This window comes from Bos taurus, chromosome 13 (genome assembly GCF_002263795.3).
Source record: "Bos taurus isolate L1 Dominette 01449 registration number 42190680 breed Hereford chromosome 13, ARS-UCD2.0, whole genome shotgun sequence".
In the NCBI taxonomy this organism is placed as follows: domain Eukaryota; kingdom Metazoa; phylum Chordata; class Mammalia; order Artiodactyla; family Bovidae; genus Bos; species Bos taurus.
Window position 1 is genome coordinate 77,166,187 of NC_037340.1, and position 20,188 is coordinate 77,186,374.

Sequence of the window (20,188 nt, forward strand, 5' to 3'; positions counted from 1 at the left end):
AAGCACTTCTAGCTTTTATTTCTGTGACTGAGCACATGCAACCCACATTTGCAGTTTGGGCTCACTTTGTACATGATGTATTAATTCCATTGTGGGCATTTTTCCGTATTCTTAAATAGTCTTTGAGAACAGCCTCTTCCCTGGCTGCACATTATTATAATTTATTTAATGGATTTTCTCTTGTTGAAGTGTCAGTCAGTTCTGGCCTTTCACCGTTGTAAATACTGCTTTGGTGTAATTATTCTTGTTTATTGCCCTCTTACATAAAGAGTGCTTTCCTGGGACTTGCCTGGTGGTCCAGTGGTTTAAGACTTTGTCTTCCAGTGCAGGGGGTGCAGGTTCAGTCCCTGGCCAGAAAACTTTAAGATCTCACATGCCTCATGGCCAGAAAAAGAACCAGAGCAGAAAGCAATATTATAACAAATTTAATAAGAAACTTTAAAATGGTCCATATCCAAAAAGTGAAATCTTAAAAAGAATGCTTTTCTCTTCACCGATGAAATAGTTTTCGTTTTTTGTGTAAGGCCCCATAAAGAAGTAGTATCCCTTTAAAATACTGTGGTTTACAGGGTAAACCTTGAGTCTTACTAGCTTCTATTTCCAAATAACTATAAAGGCATTAGATTTTGAAAGGCTTTTGGGATATAACCATTTAAAAATAAAGCACAGTATGTAAACATTTTCTGTGTAACTTTCTGCTGTCAACTTTAAAAAAAGCTCCTACCATACTCATTTATTTTTGAACTTGATCTCATTAAAAACTGTCACACTCATCATGAAATCATAGTGTGTAGAGAAATGCCACCTAAGTTGGAATCAGAAAATGTGAAATTTTAATGGGAGAAAGAAATTCTTGAAATTCATGATCTCTCCCATGCAGCCTCTGAAAAGTGCTGCATTGTACTTCAAGCTCAGCAAGACACTTACACATTCAAGTTGGGAAAGCAGTGTTAAAACCAGGCACATCTCTGCACAGGTCCTAAATTGTGAATGGAGGAGTGAGCATTGTGTTTCTCTCTGGTTAACTTCCAGGATGTGGATCTGGACCGCCAGTCTTTAAGCAGCATTGATAAAAATGCCTCTGAGAGGGGTCAGAGCCAACTCTCTAACCCGACCGATGACGGCTGGAAAGCCAGACCATATGCAAGTAAGACCCCTTTTCTTACTGTTTTTGTTTTTATTTGTTTGCTATTTTAAGTAGGTAACACATGTATGTGATTCAAATATTTGGCCGGTGCAGAGAGGTAAAGAGGCTGTGAGCCTGCCTTCTACCCCTGAGCCTCAGTCTGCAGCTCCCCTCCCCTGTGGCAGCCAGTGTCACCAGTTGCTAATAGTCCTTTTTAGAGACTCATGTGTAAGCAAATGCATATCCATCTACACAAGCATATAATGCATATTTATATTTATATATGAATTCTCTTCCACCATTTTTATAGACATTATAGAATACGTTCATTGTTCTTTATCTCTAATGTAACTTAGAGATCATTCAAAATCAGTACCTGAAGTGCTCTCACCCCCTTTTATACTACTGTATGTTGCCCCACACTGTAGCTGTGCTGTTATTTGCTTAATTGGGTTCCTACCAGTGGATATTTATGTTATTCCTAGTCTTTTTCTGTTATAAACAACACTCCATTGAATCACATAATACATGTGTTATTTGTGAGTTTATCTGTACAGTAAATCCCCAGAAACAGAATTGCTAGGTTAAAAGAGAAGTAAGTGCCTTTGCTATTTTGATAGATAATTCCAGGTTGCTGCCTATTAAGGTTACACCTGTTAACATGGTCTTTGAAAACACCTGGGTGATACTTGGTATCTTTTGAGTAGTCTTAATATGCAGTTTTTAATTATGAGTGAAACTGAGCAGTTTTTCCTGTGTTTAAGAACCATTTCTGTTTTCTTGGCTCTGTTTTCTGTTTGTAATCTTGGCTCATTTTGTACTGATTGTTGGTCTTTTTATTAATTTGAGGGGGCATGTGTGTTAGAGATCCCTTTGCTGGATGTAAGTTTCAAATTACTTTTGCTGATTTATCCGTTAATGTTGCTTATGGTGTGTTTTCCTGTCTGTCATTTAAAAAATAGGTTTTGCAGTTGCTGTGAGCCAGGCACTTGTGTGCCCCATGCGTGTACAGTCTCACGTGATTGTTATCCTTGCCGTCTGAGGGGGTGCCATTTTACAAGGTCTCGGGTGACATGACTTGCTAATACATTGTAGAGTCAAGATTCAGACACTTTTGACTGAGAAATTGAACCATTTCTGGTGTTAGTCTGGTTTTTTTTTAAAGTTGTGGTTGACATTTTTCTTCATAGTGGTTTCACCCTCTTCTCAACACACCAGTCTGTAGGTGTCCACACTGGCATGAACTTCTGAGGCAGCGCATTAGACAAAGCCCTGTGTGGTCACCATTGTCTTTTGAAGGCTAGAAAATCACCACCCTTGGAATTCATTCAAGAGGTGCCACCTTGGAGACTGCAGGCCCGCTCCTCCATGTCTGTGGCATTACCAGGGTGTCTCCAGAGTCCAGGCAAAGGATGGAGCTGAGTCCTCATCAGCCCCAGATAAAGGAACAAGTGGACGTTTCTTCAGTGGAACCACTGGGCGCAGCAAGACACTTAAATCCTGAGAGATGCCTGGGACTTGAGGCCCTGCCAGTTCTCCAGGGAATAGAACTTTGCTTCTCCCAGTTTTCCGTCTCCGCCTCCTTTTCAGGGATGAGCTCAGTGCATAGAGCAGCAGGCGCAACCCTTGACACACTTGAATTGTTTACTTTCTTTCTTTTTATTTTGGGCAAGGTGGTGGTGTCATTGAACAAGTATAAGTTTACATCTATTGCAATTCCACTGTATATTTTTTCACTTAAAACTAATTCTGTGTGGAGAATTTTTATATGTATAACTTAATAGCCATCTTCAAAAGCTTGAAGATGACCCAACTCCCTGTTAACGTTTATCTAATACTTTCAACATTCTGGTCCTTTAACAATAAGTTGGAAAGGAAGCTGTACTTGGACTGGAATCAGATCAGCCATGGGCTGTCCCAGAACCCAGGGATTAAGAAGATGAGACCTTAGTCGAAGTCTGGTCCATAGGCAGAAACAACATCAATAATCTAAGCGGGGAAATTCTCCACAGAGAATTATTTCAGCTACTGAAACAGGCAGGAGCAGATTCTGAGGGATATGGAAGCAGAAAAAAATGGGCAGTGGCTGCTCCATCTAGCGATCCAGGAGCTAAGAATTTACATGAGCTGCACCCCTTCCCCCGACCCTCACAGCTGAGATTCAGCCTTTGGCAAGGCCAGCTACCACAGGAACCTGTAGCCTCTTGTGGACAGAGCACAGCCCAGAGCCGGTCTGTAGAAGAGCAGAGAAACGTGCTGGAGAACAGGGGACCTGCGTCACTGACGCGCTTCACCTCTTCAGGTGTTTGCTCAGAAAGCACATGTTCAGAGAGAACCTTTTCTGGCCAGCTCGCAGCCCCACCTGACAGCACCCCTTCCAACTCCCAGTCCCCCCACCCTGTGTCCTCGTTGTGTGACATCCTGTATCTTATACTTAAAGAGCTTGTTTACTGTCTGTCTCTGCCATGGCGGGGGCAGGGATTTTTGTCCAGCTTATTCATTGTTATGCTGCAGCATCAAGATCTGTGCTGGCACACAGGAAGAGCTCAGTGAACTCAGTACTGGCTGAATCATTATTAGGGTTAATCTTTATCATCTAATATAGATCAGAAACTGTTTGCCAGCCTCCTCATCAAGTGTGTGGTCCAGTTGGAACTGATACAGACCATCGACAACATCGTGTTCTACCCCGCGACAAGCAAGAGGGAGGACGCAGAGCACATGGCTGCCGCCCAGGTGAGGGCGGGCCGGAGAAGAGCGTCCTTGCCCGTGGGGAGGTTGTCCGGGTGCGGTGATGTGCTGGAGCCACCTTGGGTTGGCCGCCAGAGCCCCTCACGCTCACTTCCCCAGCCCTGTGTTCAGCGACAAGGGTACTGGTCACTTAATACTGGCCGTGACGGGAGTGTGTACCCCACAGAAATCACCAAGCACTGAAAATCAGCCTTTCCCAGAGAGCCGGTTTACCAGCATTGCACTGCTGAGATTCCACCCCTTGCCTTGGTGCTTCAAAAAAAATGTGTTATTAATCATAGGGACTGCTCCTTATCATTGATACACAGTTAACCCGTAACTGAGAAGGAAAACTTAAGTGGCTAAAGGTCCCAATTTTTCCTTCAGAAAGTATACCTTTGTTATGTATATGCAACCTTTTTGTATATACAGTATGCTTGGAAACAGAACTCAGTGTCCAAAAGTGGGACGGTAACCTTCCACCACAGGTCGCAGACCTGAGTGCTTCATGGCCTGGGAGATGCTGTGAGTAGGGGCAGCAGGCCGGGGGGCACAGTGGGAGGCCGCTGAGCCCCGCTACCTCCCTGCTCCAGGGCCAGTTGCCGCCTGGTGGGTGAAGCTGTGACAGTCTTCCAGTGTTTCAAGAGGCGTCGGAAATCAAGATTTCAGGGGATATTCCTGGCAGTCCAGTGGTTAGGACTTAGTGCTTTCACACTGAGGGTGCAGGTTCCATCCTTGATCAGGGAACTAAGATCTCAGAAGCTGTGCAGCAGGCCACCCCCCTGAAAAATGGAAATCTCTTGTTTATTAAATACTATAATTATACCTGAGGGATAGATGCAGCACAAAGGCTATCCTTTTTTGGGTTTTGTTTATATTATTAAGTGTACAGTTCAGTGGTTTTAGTATATTCACAAAGCTATGCAAACTTCCCCACTAATTCTAGAACATTTTAATCACTGCAAAAGGGAACACCCTGACCATCAGTATCACTCCCCATTCCCTTCTTGCCCCAGCCCTTGGCAACTGCTGATCTATCTTCTGTCTCTGGGTTTGTCTAACCCAGATATTACATGTTGTGTTAGTCGTATAACTTGTGAGCTTTTGTGTCTGGCTCCTTCCGCTCGCCGCTTTCCAGGTTCGCTGTGCTGTGGCGTGCACCCTCCTCCACTGTTCTCACCTGTGGCTGAATAACATCCCGTGTGTGCCCAGGCCACGTTTTGTCTGTCTGTTCATCAGTTGATGGACATTTGGGTTGTGTCCACTGTCTGGCTGTTACAAATAATCCTGCTGTGAACATTTTTGTACAAATTTTAATGTGCACATACGTTTTTAAATCTCTTGAGTATAAACCTAGGAGTAGAATTGCTGGGTCATATGGTAGCTTTGTGTTTGCCTTTTTGAGGAATTGCCAGACTGTTTTCCAAAACAGCCAGACTATTTTCCATTCCCACCAACAGTGTGTGAAGGTTCCAGGGTCTTCACCTCCTCACCAGTGGTTATCATTGTGTTGCTGGTTTTATTTAAATTATTACAGCCATCCTCATGTGTGTGAAGTAGTAGCTCATTGTGGATTTATTCTCATATTTGGAGAAACACCTATTCAGATCCTTTTTGTTGGATTATTTATCTTTTTATCATTGAAAGAGTTTCTGTATTTTCTAGGTACTAGTCTCAGCACATAGATATATGATCTGTACCATTTTGTGCATTTTTTTTTTCAATTTCTTGATGGTGTCCTTTGAAGAACAAAAGTTTTTAATTTTGATAAAAGTAATGTTACTGTTTTTTCTCCAGTTACTTGTACTTGTAAAATTATTTCTAAAAGCATTGCCCTAATTCAGGGTCACAGAGATTTAGGCCTACATTTTGTTTTAAGAATTTTACAGCTTTAGCTCTTATGTTTAGGTCTTTGATCCATTTTTTTTAGTTTATTGTATATGATGGGAGATAGGGAGTCTGCCTTCATTCTTTTGCATGTAAATACTCAGTTATCCCAGTACCATTCAATATAAAGACTATTTTTTCCCCGTTGAATTATTCTGACATCCATGCTAGAAATCTCTTGATCATAAATTTGAGGATTTATTCCTAGATTCTCAGTTATGTTCCATTTATCTGTATGTCTGTCTTTATGCTAGTATCACGCTGTCTTGATTACTGTAGTTTTTTTTTTTTTTTTAATAAGTTTTTTTAAAATAGGGAAGTATGAGTCTTCCAGCTTTGTGCTTTTTTTTTTTTTTTTTCCCCAAGATTGTTTGGCTGTTCTGTGTCACTTACATTTACCTATGAATTTTAGGATGAGCTTGTCAATTCCTGCAAAGATGTCAGCTGGAATTTTGATGGAGATTACACTGAATTTATAGATCTATTTCAGGAGTATTGCGAACTCTGCCCTTCTGTAACCTCTGGCTTATAGGGAGGGATGTGGTCCATTTTCCTCGAGGGCTCAGCAAATATAAAATCCCTAATTATGTCCGACATTTCAGGCAACATGTTCAATAAAAATTTCTAGCAATTCATACCTATTTTTATGGTTTTTCCCTTCACATTTAAAAACACAATTGTCAGACCTACTGCAGTTCATTGATCATGTGATGAGGCTTGAGATGAGCTGCCACGTGGGCTTTGGCTGAGAATTTCTTTCTCTATGCTCTGAGCCTCACAGCTTCTGTCACGGGTACTACAGCTTGATTTTCTCATTTTCCACTTTCTTCATAAAATAAGAAGCAGACAGTGCAGTCGTGTAAGGAAATCTGTAATGAAATACTTGGAGAAACGCACACTCCTGTTCATGCAGTGAAGGCAGTACTGACACAACTGAAACTCCCGCAGAGCCTGCCGTCGTGCAGGAGCTCAGCGCATCCTCTCCCAGCCAGGGAGCGGGGTCTAAATGGAAAACCGTTGAGGCTGTTGAGAAAGGCAGTGTGCCTTACAGAGAGGAGGACTCCTGGAGAGCCCTGATACCTGCGTGTCCAGAGTCAGTCTGTCTTCCTTACTCAGCTCTGTTATTCTCCCCTCTCCAGCAAGACACGCTGGACACAGATATCCACATCGAGACAGAGGACCAGGGCATGTACAAGTACATGTCTTCGCAGCACCTCTTCAAGCTCCTGGACTGCTTGCAGGAGTCCCATTCATTCTCAAAGGCCTTCAACTCCAATTATGAGCAACGGACTGTCCTGTGGCGAGCAGGTAAGGCAGACTACACAGATGGGACAGGTGGTCGCCCCGGTCACCGTCCTAAACCGTTAAGCCTTTGGAAAGTCCCTGGTGTGGTACACACAGCTGAAATAACTTAACAGGTGTTTTCACACTTGAGGGAGAAAGAAGGGAAATTTCATCCCAGTACCAGTAATATAGCCTGGCACACAGGAGAGTCTCAGTATTTGATGGAAAAACAAATTGGTTTAGAGTTTAACCTAGCAAGTCAAGAAATTTTACATTAGATTAAAATTGTAAAGTTAATATGATGGTATAAAAACTGTGGAAGTCTAGGAGAAACAGACACACTGGTACATTTTCTGGGGCTTTTAGGGGTTTTTCTCTCCCATCTCCATATGTAAATACAAAGTCCTGGATGTGAGTGGTGTATGTGTGTAGACACACACGTATGTTTGTACAGGGGTGAAGACAGTAGGAGTCTCATTTTGTGAACTTTGTATGAAAGTGATACTTGATATATAATTCTTGTAATATTACCGTTAATTTTCTCCCCAGATGCCTGTTTTAGCCCATAATTTTAAAATGTCAGTTTTCTCTTTAGGTTTAAAGTAGGTGTTTTATGATTTGCCAATAATAAGATTTTGCTTATTAGAGTGGTTTACACATCCCAGTGGCTGATTGGTATTGCTTTGTTTAAGAAAATGTGTTCTTATATATGCTTTGTGGGGAAAAAAAAAAAAACTAGCAACTCAAGAAACATGCTAGAACTTTAAAGAGCCATAACACTTGAGAAGATGAAATGAATGGCTTCACCCACCAGTGAGCAGAGTCTGAATGGAGAACAGTTCAGGGTGTATCGAGTGTCATATGTCCAATACGGAGGGTGCAACGTCAGGGCTGCCTCTGTTCAGTATCAAAGTTGAGCTGTGTCAAAAATGTGAGATTGAGACTTCCCTGGTGGTCCAGTGGCTAAGACTCCGTGCTCCCAGTGCAGGGGGTCTGGGTTCCATCCCTGCTCAGGGAACTAGATTCCATATGCTGCAACTAAGATCCTGTGCAGCCGAATAAATAATAATTTTATTTTTTTAAATGTGAGATGGTTCAATATTTCCTGAAGTAACTACGTTAGGGTCCCACATGCTTTCTCAGCATTACTCTAGGAGCATGCACAATTTACATGACTACCTGATCCTAGGTTTTAAGGGCAAGTCTAAACCCAATCTTCTAAAGCAAGAAACCAGCAGCCTGGCCTGTTGTTTGAGGATCCTGTTTCGAATGTATGTCGATGAGAACCGCAGGGATTCCTGGGAAGAAATTCAGCAGCGACTTTTAAGGTAAGAAGAAATTATTTCAGATTAGATTTCTTATTTGTAATACGCCAAATGCTTTACAACAGTACTGTGATTTGAAAAGAGTAGGAGAAAAATACCTATATGTTGACTTCCCTAGAAACTGTTTTCCTTTTTGTTTTTTCTTTCTTTTGGGTGACTCTTCTATTCCAGTTTTCTTAATGCCCTAAAGAGGACAGGGCCTCACTTCTTGCATGTATCATTTCTTAAAGCACAGAAACCTCAGCAGGGGAAAGTGCCTGAGCTCAGAGTCATCAGGCCCTAGTCCTGGCTAGGTCCCCTCCAGAGTACTGTCAGCTCCAACATCCCACCATTCCTGCTTCCCAAGAGAAGCATACTAGAATCATGTGGGCACCAGGATGCACTTACTTTGTGCAGAAATGCAGCAGTGGGCAGGCAGTGGATGCCATGGAGAGAGTCCTCTGCAGAGAAGTAGATCTTTGCCACCCAGCTTCTTGGGCAACTGTGAGCAAGATGCCGTGTCTACGCCTCTTTGCACTCCTTTAAGATTTGAAAACATTAACGTGGAGTGCTGACAACCATATGACAAGACACGTGCTCTTCCTGCACCACTGGGTCTTCCTGGAAATCACGGGGCATTTTACATATATCTGTGTATACATATGTATACATGTATCTCAAGAGCCTTAAAGAATTCCATCTCTCTTTGACTCAATAATTCCACTGTTAGGGAATTGCGATTCTCACACAGAACGTTCATTGCAGATATAAAGAGAAAAAATTTAAAACAGCTCAGCTGCGTATCAGAGTATATCATAGGATATAAATTATGGTATATCCTATGATAGAATATTAGGCAGCCTTTAAAAATGAAGTTTGGGGGAATTCACTGGTTGCCTAGTGGTTAGGATTGCAGGCTTTCACTGCCATGGCCTGGGTTCAGTCCTTGGTCAGGGAACCAAGATCTTGCAAGCCGCATGGCACAGCCAAAAAATAAATGAAATTTTGTAAGTGAAGTGTTTAAAAAATAATCTTCTGGAAAAAAATAATAGTGATTTTCTGGGACTTCCCTGGCAGTCCAGCGCAGATAAGACCCCAAGCTTCTGATGCAAAGGGCATAGATTTTCTCCCTGGTCAGGGAACTAAGATCCTGTATGAGTGTGGCCTAAAAATAATTTAAAAAAATAAAATTTTCCTTGATGTGGAAACATGCTCATAACACAAGTTTCACCACAAAAAAGCAGGAAGTAAAACCATATATACTTGTAATATTTCAGCATTGCTTTTTAAAAGTCACCAAAAATAGCTGGAAGGAAATATGCCAGAATAATGCCATGTGTCCCTTAGAGTGGGCTTCCCCGGTGGCTCAGTGGTGAAGGATCCACCTGCGATTCAGGAGACACGGGTTCCACCCCTGGTTGGGGAAGATCCCTTGGAGGAGGGCACGGCCACCCACTCCAGTGTTCTTGCCTGGAGAATCCCAAGGACAGAGGAGCCTGGCGGGCTACAGTCAGTGGGGTTGCAGAGAGTCGGACGCGACTGAAGTGACATAGCACGCACACACGTTCCTTAGAGTGATGGGGTTGTGGGAATTTCTTTCTCTTCAGTGATTTTTTTTTGCCCTTTTCAGTCATCTTACAAAGAAAATATATGACAAGTCATAAACTGAAAAATGAATTCATTAAATAAAGGGGACAGCAGCAGCTCCTTTCAACTTAACATCAAGTCCAAAAGAGAATTACCTACAGTCTCACGCAGTTTCTCTGGAGGACGTACATAAGTGTTAAGTTTCTAACCCAGCGTGTTTAAAAAACTAGCTGTTGTGTGTTGTGTGAGAAGAGAGTGGGGGGCCGTGGTTAACTGTGGGTAACAGGCTCTTGTGCTGGGTGTGTTGCAAACCCTGCCTGACTGAGCCCCCGCCACCGGCCCAGCCTGCACTGGCCTTACGTTGAATATCCTTGTTCAGTTTCATCCTCACAGCGGCCCCTTGAGTTTGGTACAGTTGTTTATTCCCATTTTACAGCTGAGCAAACTAAAGCTCAGGGATTTGCTCAAGATGGCACAGCCAGAGCAGGTGCGCGTTAGAAACTCACTGCAAGATTAGAGAGTTCTCTTTGTGGTTGCTGATGGGGAGGATGGGGGAGAGGGATCATTAGGGAGTTGGGGATTGATATGGACACTCTGCTGTGTTTAAAATGGATAACCAGCAAGGACCTGCTGTAGAGCACAGGAACCTCTGCTCAGTGTTATGCGACAGCCTGGATGGGAGGGGACTTTGGGGGAGAATGGATACATGTATACGTATGGCTGAGTCCCTTTGCTGTCCACCTGAAACTGTTAACACCACAGTATTATTAATCACTTATACTCCAATACAAAATAAAAAGTCTTAAAAAAAAAATGACAGAGTTCTCCACTCCAGTGAAATGTGTGCCCTTCCTCTTCTGTCTGACATACACCCCCTCCGCTGGTTCTTCTAGTGTGTGCTCCGAGGCCCTGGCCTATTTCATCACGGTGAATTCTGAAAGCCATCGGGAAGCCTGGACAAGCCTCCTATTGTTACTTCTAACAAAAACCCTCAAAATAAATGACGAAAAGGTATAAACAAGTAATGTCTTCACCAGAATTGGGTTTGGGTTGGCTTTGTACTGAGACTTTGAAGTAAGTACTTTCCCCATTCTCCCAGGGATGGTTACATAACTAGCACCATTCTCGGAGCATTGGTGAGAAGCTGACTCATTGTGAACAATGGTGGCTGAGGTTATTGGGCTTTTTCTCTCAAAGAACCCCAGTGGGGAAAGGCAGGTTGCTGTTAAACCACCACCTGATGTTCACTGTGGCTTTGCTGGAAGAGAGGGTTGAGGTTGTGAAAGCCGGGATTAGAACTGGAATCTTGATTTACTGAAATGAAAACTGACTTTGGCAGCAAGGCTGTTCCCCGTTTGTGTTTGGCGTTAGGTATAACTAGAAGAAGTTTTAATTGGCAATTTTTTGCACCTATGTCCAAACAGTGAGGAGCAAAGTGCTACTGTTATTTACAAGAAGTTCCAGGGTGAGATGAACACTTGCAGAAAACCAGGGTCAGAAGAAGAGTTCCACGTCTAATTTTCTCTCTCTCCTTCTCTCCCACCTCAAGTTTAAAGCACATGCTTCCATGTACTACCCCTACCTGTGTGAAATTATGCAGTTTGACCTGATTCCTGAGCTCCGAGCCGTTCTGCGGAAGTTCTTCTTGAGGATAGGCGTTGTGTATAAGATATGGATTCCAGAAGAGCCATCACAAGTCCCGGGGAGCCTGTCGCCAATCTGGTAGCCCTGGCCCCTGCGGGCACCACTGTATCTCTGCGGAACTGTCCTCACGCTGCCCCTGCCTGGCACATCTCGAGAAGGGTCAGACCGCAGAAAGTTGACATCCCGAAGCTAGAGAGGCCTGGGTAAAGATGGTTCCATCAGAGTCCCGGGACTCGGGCATTGCGGTGTTCCTTTAAACTGCTGCGTACCCAGTTGACACAGTAGGTGGGGAGTCTGTCTCGTCTCCGCCAGTCTTTCCTCATTACCCATCGGACTGCGTGTCACCTGTCATTGCACTCGCCGTCACTGTCATGCAGAGTCCCACAACTGGCTCTTCACTCCCGTCAGAGGAAGTACCCTCCTTGAAAATACTGAACATAGCTGTATAGGTTCGTGATTACTAGAGAGTATATTAATAAAATTTCTTGTGACGGCTCCGTGCCACTTAAAACACGCTGGGTTTTGTTGTTTGAATGTGCTGGAGGAGTTTGGGTGTTTTTGTCACTTGTGAGTCAACTGTAGTTGTGTTAGTTTGGGGAAAGGTACAGGGGAAAAAGAGTTCTTTGTTCTTTTTCCTCCCTGTTTTGTTCATGACTGGGTGATTTTTAAAGCATTTTTTAAAAAAAAGATAATTACTGAGGATTTGACTGAAAGCAGAGCTTAGTAATTAAGTTAGAATTAAGAGCTTGCAAGGTTTAAAAAACAAATGTAGTGCTTCTGGCTCTCCCTGTTTTAGTAACTCGGGGAGGAAAAGTCTATAGGAAAAAGGAAACAATTGAATGAAGATGGCTAGTCTTCCTTGAAGTATTTGTGGAGGGGGTATTAAAATTTCCAGAATACATTGTCCGTCTAATATATGAAGTAGTAACAAAAATGAAGTAGTAATTTAAGAGAGTTAATTTATATTTGAGTAAACCTTTTATTTTTACCTCAGAATAGTGAGTATACCAACAGTTAGTATCTCTGCTTGGCACAGTCCCCAGCATTGGAGCCCTCGAAAGAGAGAGAGGTGGGGGAGGGCGCTGGGCACTCTGCATGAGGAGGGGGCTCCTGTGAGCCTCCATAGCCACGTGTCGCGGGTTGAACCCAAGCAGACCCCTGCCATTGTGAGGCCAGCGCGGCTGACCGTGACCTTGGCAAGAGGTGGCCGATGTTCAGTGCTTCCGTTAATTAGAGCCGAGGAGCTGAGTTCTCTGGAAGGGTTAGATTCTGGGGTCCTTATGATGTTAATGATGGTGCAATACTCTTAGCTGCCATAGAACTGAATTGTGGTGCAGCTTGTGGAGTGGGCAGTCTATGCATACGACCCAAGGCCTGCAAGCAGTTGGTTTGGGAGCTGACTTGATTCAAGTCGGTGAGAAAGAACACAGGCTTCATCTCTGCCCTCACCTTCTGCTCGCCAAGAGCAGCCCTCAGCGTTAGAACCGTTACAGAGGTATTAAAACATGCAGATGGCTACCTACGCCCTGTAGTCCTATAAACTGGGTTCTGTTGAGGTCAACTCTGGTGCCTTAGAAGTTAGTCAGTTGGGAACCTAATCTAAAAAAAAAATCAGATAGTTTTTCTTTACAGAGAAAGATTTCTGGTGCTTTTGTTTACTAAGAGACCGATTCCTCACATTTTTTTGTGTGTGTGTTCTACCAGCCTTGAGAAATGTTTGGTTTTGGCCAGCAGTACTCTACTTTTTTTTTTCCCCAAAAAAGTGTTTTAATTTCTCTACCAAAGAAAAGAAGAGATGTTTAGATTTTTACGTTATCTACGTCCATGAGAGAAGAGGGGCTCTGACACTTAGCAGGAAGGGGCAGGGGGAGAGTGTTTTCCTGTGAGTGGAAAACGCTGGCACAAACGACGTCCTAGTCCTGGACTCCGTCACACCCTCACCCTGCGGCGTGGAAGCCACGCGCTGACTCCCTCGCTGGCTCTGTGGCTCGTCACAGCCTCAGCCAGTCGGCCGTCCCCATCGCCGCCTGCACTGAGGGTGTGAGTGGGGCGCACGCAGGTCCACTCATACATTATCTGTCCAGCCGCGTCCCTGCGTGGAGATCTTCGCTTCCCCTCTGAGGGTCTCATGGGACGTTTTCTTCACTGAATGGGACGGCAGGACTCTGCCCATGTATTCCTGCCTCCTCTTTCATTTCTCCCTCCGCTCACAGCATAGGAAATGTGTAAGTGCGTTTTGTTCCTTGCCGAAACATTCAGGTTTGAATTTCTTTTCAGCTGCATTTTTTTAAAAGATTCGATTTTCTGAGTGAGGCATTTGAATTGTACCAGCATGGACCTTTTAAAAACTGGATGTCAAACCATTTAGGGTGATTTTTTTTCTTGTCAGTGGACCGTGACATACAGATGAAAATCCCTTACCTCCAGTAATAAGCCATTCAGCCTAAATTCTCTTTTGTGAATAAATCTATCCCAGCTCACGGCGAATGTGGTGCATGCCACCCCGCAGACATCCATGAAAGGGGTGACCCCGCAGCCCTGGGCCAGCAGCCGTTCACAATGTCACGGAGGAGAGCAGTGCGTTTCCAAGGCCTTATTTCTTTCTCAGTTGCTTTAAGTGTTGATTATTTGTGCTGGGTCTCTAGAGAAGCTTTTGTTTGTTACAATACTGCAGCTTTGAGCAATTTTGTTTTTCTTCATCATCCTTTAGGGAGATCACCAGCTTTGGCATCTTAACAACAAACGGTGGATGGGAAATTTTATTTCTAATAACGCATCTTTAGTCAAATACACCTTTTTCCTGTCACTCCTCACGTACAACCAAAGAACATACATAATGGGAATTGTTTAATAATATCTGGAAACAACATTTCCTCTGAGAGGTGACTTTTGTACAAAATGCAAAAAAAAAAAAAACTAAAAAAACTAAAATTTCTCATCATTCTTTTGTGATTATGGCTATACACTGAGTAGTTATTACAGGAACCTGCTGATAAATGCAAGTATGACCATCGCATTCAGACGTTTGTTGTTATGATGCGAATGGATATTGGTTTAAATAGAAACTGGGTCCTTAACTGCATTTTCTGAATTCTTTTCTAAAATTTGTGTTAAAAGTAGGCATAGCTCAAACTCATGCGAAATCCTGGAGTTTGTGATCTGCAGCTTTGTAATTTGGGAAACAAAGAAACCAAAGCTGAGTATTTAAAAGAATGACTACGTGAAAGTCTGTGCTCTCAAAAAAAGACACTCATCAAAAGTGTAGTTTTTCTCAGTATTCTGATTTTTAAAAAATTTTATCTTGCATATTTGCATCAAATATTTCTTTATGTGCAAATGTATGTTTTACCTCCTTAAAAATGCCTAAAAATTAGTTAATAGCTACTTTTGTTTAATCTATACACGATGATTAAGTGCATTTAATATTGGTAATTTAATGAAAAGCATTCCTTGCCCAATGGATGTATACATTTTTGAAAGAATAAGCAGAATTATATAATATGAAATGCTATGTAAAGTTTTCTATGTAAAAATATTATGTATAATACTGTTAAAATAAATATCCCATGCTTTAATCAAGTGGTAAATCAATAAAGTTTTAAAAAGTTAAATTGCTTTTAATGTAGTGATTAATGTATATCAAGCCATTATGCATATCAAACTTATCATGTATGGGGCTTCCCTGGTAGCTCAACGGGTAAAGAATCTGCCTGCAATGCGGGAGACCTGGGTTCAATCCCTAAGTTGGGAAGATCCTCCTGGAGGAGGGCATGGCAACCCCACTCCAGTATTCCTGCCTGGAGAATCCCCATGGACAGAGGAGCCTGGTGGGTCGCAAAGAGTCAGACATGACTAAACAACTAAGCTCAGCACATCAGGTTTTAGGTTTGTTCTTGTGGCAGATACATGCTTGTACTTTATCAGTTGGTGGTAAAATGTGGCCTTTGTATTTAACTAATACAATTATTAATGGGAGAATATTAATTGTGGGTTTTAATTTTTTTAAGGAAAATTCCCGTTTCATCCATCCCCCTCCTCATGAAAGAAAATACCCAGTTATAAGGTCATGAGAAGATTATTTCATCTCATTAATTGGTTTGACCAGTGGCTTGGTTTCCAAGAGACAGAAATCTCCTCTTGCTGGCATTGAGGGCAAGACTGCAGAGGAGGACTCTCAGGGAAGCCAACTGGGCATGAGTGGGAGGCCATCCTAAGGTTCACACAGGGAGCCAGCCTAGGAAGCTCGCCTTTCCTGCTTCCAGATGCAGAGTCCGTTTTTCTTTTCTGGTTTCGCCTCACGGCAAACCCCCACCCCCACCCCCGCCCCCAGCCCCTGGCAGTGAAAGCACAGAGTCTTGACCCCTGGATCGCCAAGGAATTCCCCTGCAGAATCCATTCTGAAATACCTCACGTTGTAAATTATGACTGTAATTAAAATATTCCACTGCTGAAATTGACTAACACATGGTCGTCTTTAGTAATTCATTGGTATAAAACATCTTTCTCTGGTACCACATTTCAGGTGCTTCCAGGGAAGAACAAAAGAACGGCCCTTTCTTTTGGAAGAGCTTCCCTGGTGGCTCAGATGGTCAAAGCGTCTGCTTGCAATAAGGGAGACCCAAGTTCGATCCCTGGGCTGGGAAGATCCCCTGAAGAAGGAAATGGCAACCCACTCCAGTACTCTTGCCTGGAAAATTCCATGGACGGCGGAACCTCGTAGGCTACAATCCATGGGGTCGCAAAGAGTCAGACATGACTGAGCGACTTCACTTTCACTTTCTTTTCTTTTTGAAAAGGTTTCTAAAGAGTCTTTTATCTGTTCAGAGCAGGTACTGCCTGAGTTTTATCTAGAGCACTGGTTTTCAACCTGCTGCCAACCACTGGCTTTCAGTTCTGCCCCAACACTTGGCAATGTCTGCAGACATGTTTGGTTGTCACATTTTTGGGTGGGGGTGGCTGTGCTCCCTGGCATCTAGTGAGTAGAGACCAGAGATGCTGCTAAACAGCCCCCCACTCTGACCCGCAAGTTGGGGGCAGGAGTGGGGGCTGTAGTGTCAGTAGTGCCAAGGTTTCAACACCCTGAACTAAAGTGACTTCCTCTGAGTAACAGGGCTCCTTCACCATGTACTGTAGGACCCGAAAGTCCCCCTGTGGCAGATACTTTTAGCTTATTTTGGCCGTCCCGTTAAAGTCTCTTTTGCTCACCCAAGTGGAGGGTATGCTTAGGTCACTGGCTTATTCAGGTTACTGATTTAAGCATTTTGAAAAGGTAATTTTAGCATTATACTGCATTTTGTAACCTAACAGACTGGTGCACATTTTAGGCAAAAGTACATTTCCTTTTTCAGAGGACCAGAGTGGTTGCCTTCCCTGGAATTTTTGCAAACCTGTGTAACATGCCCGTTGTCTAGGTTTTGTTGCTGTTCAGTCACTAAGTCGTGTCTGACTCCTTGTGACCCCATGGACTGCAATACACCAGACTTCCTGTCCTTCCTATCTGCCAGAGCTTGCTCAAACTCATGTCCATTGAGTTGGTGATGCCATCCAACCATCTCATCCTCTGTCATCCCCTTCTGCCTTCAGTCTTCCCCAGCATCAGGGTCTTTTCCAATTAGACAGCTCTTCACATCAGGTGGCTGAAGTATTGGAGCTTCAGCTTCAGCATCAGTCCTTCCAATGAGTATTCAGGGTTGATTTCCTTTAGGACTGACTGATTTGATCTCCTTGCTGTCCGAGGGATTCTGAAGAGTCTTCTCCAGGACCACAGTTCGAAAGCATCAATTCTTTGGTGCTCAGCCTTCTTTATGGGGCAACTCATATCGGTACATGACTACTGGAAAAACCATAGCTTTGACTATGCGGACCTTTGCTGGCAAAGTGATGTCTCTGCTTTTTAATACATTGTCTAGGTTGGTCATAGCTTTTCTTCCAAGGAGCAGGCATCTTTTAATTTCGTGGCTGTAATCACCATCTGCAGTAATTTTGGAGCCCAAGAAAATGAAAAGAAATCTAAATTGTCCTTGGGTTAGTGATTTGTGTCACATCTTAGGAACGTCCAGCTTAGTAAATGCAGTTGCATACCAACAGCGAGAGGAGAAGGGATGAGCACTCTGTAAGGATTCTGGAAAAAATGATTTTAGTACTTTTTTTTAATGCCTCTTTCCAGACACAAGCCAACCTTATCTGGTATTCAACTGAAGATTGAGCTTTTGAGGATAATTTTATGTCATAGTCAATTTTCATCTTTCCCAGTGTTCTTGCCTGGAGAATCCCAGGGATGGGGAAGCCTGGTGGGCTGCTGTCTATGGGGTTGCACAGAGTCGGACACGACTGAAGTGACTTAGCAGCAACAGCAGCAGAGACTCCTAATCTTCACATGACGCTTCTATAGCTTCCTGTCCTTTAACCTAATTCACATTTGCTTAAAGAATTTGTTGAGTTATGTCCAGGAAATACTCAGGTGTTCTAATAAACTTCTTAGCTTGAGTAAATTTGGGCTTAAATAATGGCATATTGATTTCCTTCTCCAGAGTTCATGGGTTTCTGAGAAAAAAAAAAGCTGTGTAGGAGAGGCCAGTGGTCAGATCATGGAAGCTGGAAGGAAGAACTTTTTTTCAGAAGGATTTGTTGTGTGAACTTTCTGCCCTTAGGGGGTAGCAGCATTAGATGAGGACACGGAGGCTCAGTGAGGCTGGATCGCACAGCAGGAACGCGGCGGAGCTGGGACTCTGGCCCAGACTCTGTCTTCAGAGCACACACACTACCCACTGTGCCCGTTCTGGGGTGAGGTGGGAAGCCCAGCAGGGCATGCAACAGAACACAGTCCTGGTCTCTCAGGATCCTGTTTGTAAGTTGAACTGCTTGGGTATTACAAACACCTGAGTTGGAAATCATTGTTATCAGATCTCTTATACTGCCTTTGCAGGGTTGTACCTTCAGACCCTTTCCTGACTAGCACAGACATTCAGAAGTCAAGGAAAGAAATAGCGACTAGCTGAGAAAATATGAGAGGAAGTGAGCAGATGCCAAGGCTGGGCCAGTAAGCCCTCGTGGTTTGTGCCTTCATTTTTCCACTTTAATACACACCTTTAAAAGTCACCAGTTCATAAATGCTGGAGAGGGTGTGGAGAACAGTATGGAGGTTCCTTTAAAAAACTAAAGACAGAATTACCACACCATCCAGCAGTCCCACTCCTGGGCATATATCCAGAAAAGACAAAAATTCTCATTCAAAAAGATACATGCACCCCAATGATCATAGCAGCATGATCTGTAATAGCCAAGACATGGAAGCAACCTAAGTGTCAACAGTTGAATGGATAAAGAAGATGTGGTATGTTGTTTGTTTGTTGTTTAGTCGCTCAGTCGGGTCTGACTCTTTGAAACCCCACGGACTGTAGCCTAGCAGGCTCCTCTGTCCAGGAGATTTCCCAAGCAAGAATACTGGAGCAGGTTGCCATTTCCTTCTCCAATTCCTTCCAACCCAGGGATTAAACCTGGGTCCCCTGAGTGTCTCCTGCAGGTGGATTCTTTTACTACTGAGCCACTGGGGAAGCTGGGTAAAGAAGGTGTGGTATACACATACACACACACACACAGGAATATTAGCCATTAAAAAGAATGATATAATGCCATTTACAGCAACATGGATGAACCTAGAGATTATCATCCTAAATGAAGTAATAAACTTAGAGTTATCAAAGGGAAAGGAAAGGGGAAGAAGGGATAATTTAGGAGTTTGGGATTAACATATACACATTACTGTATATAAAACATTAAACAACAAGGACCTACTGTATAGGAAGTGTGCTCGTTGGCCCCGCGGATCTGTCTCTTGCTTCAACAGTGCTTGGACGGAACAGACCCAGGGATGCCCCTTGCTCCAGCCTCCGACCACCATCCAACCTTTTTTCCAGTCGCAACTTCCGGAGTCAGCCACTGAGCTGTCCGCGATCACCGGGACCAGCCACCATTTTTTAACTCCTTATTATTACCGACCAATCATGAGCTCCCAGATTCGTGGGAATTATTCTACCGAGGTGGAGGCGGCTGTCAACCACCTGGTTAACATGCAACTGCGGGCCTCCTACACTTCCCTCTGTCTGGGCTTCTATTTCGACCGCGACGATGTGGCCCTGGAGGGTGTGGGTCACTTTTTCCGCGAATTGGCCAAGGAGAAGCACGAGGGCGCAGAGTGACTCTTGAAACTGCAAAACCAGTATGGCGGCCGCGCCCTCTTCCTGGACGTACAGAAGCCATCTCAAGATGAGTGGGGTAAAACCCAGGACGCTATGGAAGCCGCCCTTCTCGTAGAGAAGAACCTGAGTCAAGCCCTGTTGGATCTGCATGGCCTGGCTTCTGCCCGCGGAGACCCCCACATCTGTGACTTCCTGGAGAACCACTTCCTAGATGAGGAAGTGAAACTCATCAAGAAGATGGGTGACCACCTGACCAACCTCCGCAGGCTGGCTGGCCCCCAGGCTGGGTTGGGCGAGTATCTCTTCGAAAGGCTCACCCTCAAGCACGACTAGGAGCTTCTGGAGACCAGTGGCCATTGAAGAACCCACCTAACATCAGGGCTGCCTGAAGCCCCTCTCTGCAGCCACTAGGCAGCTTTTTAACACCC

At 43.9% G+C, this 20,188-nt stretch overlaps 1 protein-coding gene and 1 pseudogene across 2 annotated transcripts in view; both read left to right on the plus strand.

Moving 5' to 3' along the window:
* The window catches only part of ARFGEF2 (ADP ribosylation factor guanine nucleotide exchange factor 2), an 83,647-nt gene extending 68,474 nt beyond the window's left edge, over positions 1–15,173 (plus strand). For both annotated transcript variants that reach the window (XM_010811513.4, NM_001205652.3), the window contains 6 exons: positions 1,033–1,147; positions 3,732–3,862; positions 6,883–7,051; positions 8,217–8,355; positions 10,812–10,929; positions 11,468–15,173. In XM_010811513.4, coding sequence (XP_010809815.1) covers positions 1,033–1,147; positions 3,732–3,862; positions 6,883–7,051; positions 8,217–8,355; positions 10,812–10,929; positions 11,468–11,644 — 849 coding nt within the window. In that variant the 3' untranslated portion in view covers positions 11,645–15,173. The remainder of the gene's footprint in view (positions 1–1,032; positions 1,148–3,731; positions 3,863–6,882; positions 7,052–8,216; positions 8,356–10,811; positions 10,930–11,467) is intronic.
* Positions 15,174–19,383: 4,210 nt separating this feature from the next.
* Positions 19,384–20,188, plus strand: LOC784289 (ferritin light chain-like; annotated as a pseudogene).